We start from the raw sequence: 6,121 nt of genomic DNA, 5'->3' as shown, positions 1-6,121 counted from the left end.
CTCCCCCGCGCCCCGCCACCCGCATTCCAACTCTCTGAGGTCACGGGCCGCCGCCGCCTCCCCAGATCCGCCCGCCCGCCGGGCCCTTGTGGGGAGGGACGCCCGGCCCCGGCCGCTCCGCTGCTCCGGCCGCGCGTCCCGTGCGCGTCCGTCCGTCCGTCCTCCTGTCGCCCCGACCCCCGCCCGGCTCCTTTGTGCGGCGCTCCCGGCCCGTCCCACCTCCAAGCCTTTCCCGTCGCCGCCGCCGGACTCTGCCCAGGGGAATGGTCTGCGGGCCGAGGTTTTGGAGACAGGAAGTGAGGCGCGCGAGCCCCATGAGCGCGCCGCGCCGCGGGCTGGCGTGCGGGCGCGGCTGCGGCTGCCGCGCGGCGGGACCCAGGGAGGCGGGCCGCTGAGCCGGGAGCGCGGCCCTGAGGATGCGGGAGCGGGAGCAGGTGAGGGCGCGGGTCCCCGACCGGCGGGCGGACGCTGGGGCCGAGCGGTGGGGTGTGTCCGCAAGCGGGGACTTCGGAGCGCGTCGGCCAGCTCAGGCGTCCCGGAGGATGGGTCCCGGTTCCCAGACCCCTGGCAGCAGCGTAACAAAGAGAAAAGTCTTCCGTTTCCAGGTTCTCCGTGATCTATTTGGGTTCATTTCTAAAGGGGATCTTGAACTTCTATTCTGAACTCGGTTGACTATTGAGGCTAAATTCTGGATCACGGTTTTAAAAGTCTTAGGCATAGTTGCGTCTCTCAGAATATTAAGTGCGAAATTTGCCGGATAACTTTGGCGAGAAGGCGAGTAGGGAAGGATTGTTTGGTGGTGACTTGTTTTTGGAGTAGAGTGTTTACTCTGGAAAAAAGAATTCTTGGGTCTGCAAATTCCGACTTGTGATTTCTGCAAATCCTGATTAGATTGGCTTGCTCTTGGCATACGCGTCTTATTTTCTTTTTTGCTGAGAAAGCCTTATAATAATAGCATACTCGCAAACACATTCAAAACACTCCGTGTGCTCTAAGTGACAACCGCTGTATGCCTAATTAGTTGCTGACAGATTTTTTTTTTTAACTTTGGGATATGACAGTAATTTTAATCTGATAATAGTTGTCTGTTTTGTTTCTAGGGTATGGTATTCTCGAGTATCTACACATAAGTCCGTGAGAAAAATGTTTGATTTAGTGCTGTAGATTTATGTATTACTCTAAAGATGACATATACTCTTAGTGATTATTTTACTTTAAAGTATTATTGGCAAATTTACATGTGGGGAGGATCTTAGCAGGGGTGGAAACGACAGTATTCAGAGTGACTCTATTTGAAAAACTTTTGAAAGAGGATGTGAAAACATTAAAATGAATTCACAAATAGACTGCCTTTTGAAAAGTGGAAAAGAATTTAACATGTAGCTATTATTACATAACAGAATGGTTTTGTAGAGAAAGTGTTAACTAGTTTCTCCTTCAAAAGCGAATTATGAATTATTTGGTTAGTAGAGAAGTTATAATTTTAGACCTTTCAATTTACTGCATATTATTCTACACCTGAAACCCCCAAAGAGCAACTTATATTTCTACTCCATATGCTAGTGAATACTATATGTAACTGGAAATTAAAATGTGTTAATCGTTGATAATTTTCTAAATTATTAAACAGTATTAACATAAGTTTTCTATAAATAAGCAAAAAGCAAGCTATTCTTGTGGATAGATCTTGGGGAAAAAGGTACCTGACATCGACATGCACACCCACATTGACCCCTCAACTTTCTCAATTATAACATCTACCAAAATAAAGAACATTGACTTTTCTTTATCTCTGATGCTGTACATTTCAAATCTCAGGGACAACTGAAAGTTTTATTCTGCATCTGCTTAATCAGAGCTTTAAGTTAATAATTGTTATATAGAGTAATATCTACTGCCTTCAAGGCTCTTAGGTCTCTTTGTAATGAAGAGTCTACCATATTTGAACACTCTTAATACACATCTTTCCTCTGTATATATACAATATCTTGTCTTTTCACAATACTTAATTTGTCTTACTTTCAGTTATCATAATTTGTATATAAAATTGAAATCCACCACCTCATCTCATGAAAGGTATTTGTGTAGTATATGTGGTATTTTATGTACATCTAATCTTTTTTAAAAATATGTGTTATACAAACACTGATGGCCCATCAGGCAATTTTTTAGTTAAAAGTTTATTATTTAAAATTCTCATTTCTTGATTTTTTTTTCCCTTTTGCCTCAACTATCTATCTAGTTTATACCCTGAGGTAGGAAGCATTGAAAATCGCAAGTGGAGACCGTATCTTTTTATATTTGTATTTCCCCGTTTTAGTATGGTCCTTTTACCTACAGAAAGTACCCAGCAAAAATTTTGTTGTTTAAAACAGCACTTTATGTAGTCCCGGTTGCCCTTTCTCCTCTATTGCTAAAAATTGTTTTTAGCTTTTATTTTTTGGCTACCTGGGCATAACCAGAATTCCAAAGACAAAAACCAAACCGAAGCACAAACAACAGAAAACAAAACAGAGAGAAAACCGTGGCTCCGTCCTTACTAGAGATACAGCCATGTATATAATTATAGCATGCATGTAATCTCCTTAAGGGCAGCGACGGCTTAGGGTTCGTCTTAGATTTCTCACACCGTCCACTACACCGCCTTGTACTCCGAGATGCAATACACTTTTGTGGAACGGAATTCTAAATGTTAACTTTGGCAAAGCCTAGTGAAATAGCTAAACCCTGTTCTCTAGCTCTGCCGTACCCCAGCCCTGTGTGCCCATCACCTCTGAAACCGAGACGCAGTCAGGAAAGTGGGAAAGAGCAGAGGACGGGGAATGAGGAATCTGGGATCAATTCCCAGTTCAGCCCATCCCAGTGTGAAGCTGAGAAAGCCGCTTCTTTCGAGGCCTGGGTTCTGTCTCCCAGCTGAGAGGATTGGGGGCGGACCTTGCCCCTCCGCGTGGTTCCCCGCCCAAGTTCAGGGTTGCGAGCCGCGGCCGAACCAAACGTTTCGTCCTCGGGGGCCGTCTCCACTCAGAAGAAAACAAAGGGTGGGAACCGTCCCGGGATTTTGTTGACTCCTTTAGGGGAAAAAACTCCCAGCCGCCGCTCACGCTCAGTTTGCCCCAACCTGGAGTTACCATCAACAGGTGTGTTTTAAAATGTTGTAAATCGCGTTGGGGCGGGGGAGGGGGAAAGTGTCCTGAGGCTCCAAATCGGGAACCAGATGGACCCCCACCCAGACTTCTCCAACCTTCAGCGGGGCTCGAGCTGGGTTCTTTAAACGTTCCCTCCGGGAGCGTAGGGGCCGGTTCTTCCCTGGCGCGTCCGTCCGGAAACGTGGCCGCAGACGGAGAGTTCCGGGGCTTCTGAGGCAGCGCGTTGGCCGGGCAACGCCGCCTGCTTTTCCGCTGGGAGGACTCGATGGGAGTCCGAGTCTGAGTTCTCCGCTTGGTCCCCGGCCTCATGGGCTTGTTGAGCCGCGTCCGCCACTTGTTAATTCAGAATGGCGTTTAAGGCCTCGCCCGCCTCGTCTGCTGGCCCGAGGCCCCGCTTAGGTGAAGCCCCACCGCCTCTTCGGGCGTACCCTTCCGGAGGGAAGACGGGGCCACCCTTTTCAGAATTTCCATGCTTCTGATGGTCATCGGATGACAAGCATCTGTAGGGTCTTTGCCTTGTTTATAAACAAATCAATTTGGTGACGTAAATATTTATAAACTACAAACGGCGCTACAAATGCTTGTTAAGCGTTTCACCTCGCTTGAACCTCGCGACTGCCATATGTTCCAGGAGATTATTCCTCCCGTTTGGGTTCAGGGTTAATTTGTTACGTAGCGCTTTTGGAGGTGTTTTGCAGTGTTCTCCCGTAAGGGCTAAAAGAACCTTGACCTCGGGTGTTTTGGGTGAGCCAAAAAGCGACTAAAACAAAACAAAACAAAACAAAAAACCCTTTTAACATAGAGCCACTAATACGAGCTACTAAGCTACTAAATTTGGCGTCATCTTCGTTGCCAACCATTATCTCATTTAATCCCCTAGATAGCCGTAGGTGGTTATCACTCTTTGTAGGATTGAATGAGGGGTGGAGTCTGACCCAGGGGCTAACTCGTCTGATGATAAACTTCCTCACATGCCTCCCAGATCCCGTTCTTGCCATCTTTTTCCAGAAGAGAGGGAAAGCTTATTCTTTGGATGCAACCTTATTGATTTGTATTTTTATAAAAACTCAGTTCAGAAGTTGCTATTGCCTATGTCACTGGTGTTCCTCTTTTCCTCAGCACTGGCGTGGATGCTCTCTTCACCCGGCCTTTGGGGACTCAGTTGCTTTTTGATGGCGGCAGCCGCTGCTGGGTGAGCAGCCGGAGACTGTACGGTGCTCCTGCAGTCGAGTCAGGAGAGGATCGCTTTCTCCCGCCGTCACTACCACCGGATTGGGGCGGTGCTTTTCCCTCTTCAACCCCTCCACCCTCGAAGGGAGAAGATGCCACTGCCATTCGGGTTGAAACTAAAACGCACCCGGCGCTACACGGTGTCCAGCAAGAGCTGCCTGGTTGCCCGGATCCAGCTGCTCAATAACGAGTTTGTGGAGTTCACGCTGTCTGTGGAGAGCACTGGCCAGGAGAGCCTGGAGGCTGTGGCCCAAAGACTGGAGCTGCGGGAGGTGAGACCCCCCCCCCCCCCCCACCAGCCTGGCAAAAGGCTTGCAGGCTTCTCTAGGCTGGTTTAGCGCCTTCTTTCCCATTTTAGTGCTTGCTGGCTCTGTGCTCTCCAAATATGTCCCTGGCCTTGATGTCCGAGCCTGCAAGCCCCCCTCCCTGTGAGGAAGGAATAGATACAGAGCAAAAGGTCTTCTTTTGAGTGTGCCCCATAAGATAATAGTGTCTGAGTTTTGAAAGTGCTTATATTTGTTCCCTCAAAATGCAATCCAAAATCAGATTAGTAATGCATTTAGGATTTTCCAAGTGCTGGTTTTCTAATACCCCAAATGGGTCATCTTGATCTAGTACACTTTACTGACTTCATTCGTTCAGTATCCATTGACTGTTTTGCACAGTCCATGCCACAATTATAAAGACATACCGCCTGAGTTTGAATTCTGGTTTCCCCACCGACTGGTTGTTTAACCTTGGAAAGTTATGTTCCCTCATCTGAGCCGTGGGGATAGGGATAACATTGGTGCCTGATTCTCACAGTGGTTGTGTGATTTAAAGTGCAAATAAAGTCAAAGCTCTTTTTTTTTTTTTAACTTTGCATTATTTTTTTCCAAGTTTATTTATTTCTTCAGTAATCTCTATACCCAGTGTGGGCTGGAACCCACAACCTGAGGTTCAAGATTCAGCATGTTGCTCCAACTAAGCCCGCCAGGCACCCCAAAGCCAAAGTTCTTTTTTTGTAATGTTTTTATTGAGCAGGGGAGGGGCAGAGAGAGAGGGAGACACAGAATCCGAAGCAGACTCCAGGCTCCGAGCTGTCAGCACGGAGCCTGATGTGGGGCTCAAACTCATGGACTCTGAGATCGTGACCTGAGCTGAAGTCGGATGATTAACCAACTGAGCCACCCAGGCGCCCTGCCAAAGCCAAAGTTCTAATAACAGTCTTATAGTTATCATAGGTTTGCCCAGGAAGCTGCTAATTTTGTCTGTAGGAAGTTGTGGAGTCCTCAAGGATCCACATCATATCTTAAATTTAAAATGCCTGGGGGGCTCAGTTGGTTATGCATCTGACTTTGGCTCAGGTCGTGATCCCACAGTTCTCGAATTCAAGCCCCACATCTGGCTTGCTGCTTTCAGCCTGTCAGGATAGAGCCTGCTTCTGATCCTTTGTCCTCCTCTCTTTCTGCCCCTCCCCTGCTCGCTCTCTCTCTCTCTCTCTCTCTGCCCCTCCCCTGCCGTCTCTCTCTTACAAAATAAATAAAACATTAAAAAAAAAATGATGGGTGCCTGGGTTAAGTGTCTGACTTAAGCTCAGGTCTGAATCTCACAGCTTGTGAGTTCAAGCCCCACATCAAGTTCTGTGCTCATAGCTCTTTGGTTGCTTGGTTTGGGGGTAAGAGGAAGATGGAGAAACTGGTTATTCTATGTAAATGCCCAGTTTATATTCCTAACTGGAAATCCCATTGTTGTAGTTCATAAAA

The 6,121-nt window shown here is 47.4% G+C and overlaps 1 protein-coding gene across 2 annotated transcripts in view; it reads left to right on the top strand.

Annotated features, from left to right (window-relative positions):
* Positions 1–273: 273 nt before the first annotated feature.
* Positions 274–6,121, top strand: part of PTPN21 (protein tyrosine phosphatase non-receptor type 21) — an 84,484-nt gene continuing 78,636 nt past the window's right edge. The window contains exons 1-2 of one of the 2 annotated variants that reach the window (XM_040477945.1): positions 274–434; positions 4,266–4,648. In XM_040477945.1, the coding sequence (XP_040333879.1) occupies positions 4,469–4,648 (180 nt within the window). In that variant the 5' untranslated portion in view covers positions 274–434; positions 4,266–4,468. Of the gene's footprint in view, positions 435–3,026; positions 3,138–4,265; positions 4,649–6,121 lie in introns of those variants that run through there. The other variant, XM_040477946.1, reaches the window with a different exon arrangement.

The sequence above is a fragment of the Herpailurus yagouaroundi genome, unplaced genomic scaffold, assembly GCF_014898765.1.
Source record: "Herpailurus yagouaroundi ecotype Mexico unplaced genomic scaffold, PumYag 141, whole genome shotgun sequence".
Lineage (NCBI taxonomy): Eukaryota > Metazoa > Chordata > Mammalia > Carnivora > Felidae > Herpailurus > Herpailurus yagouaroundi.
The sequence above is the reverse complement of the archived record's forward strand: the minus strand, read 5'-3'. Positions and strand labels throughout refer to the sequence as shown.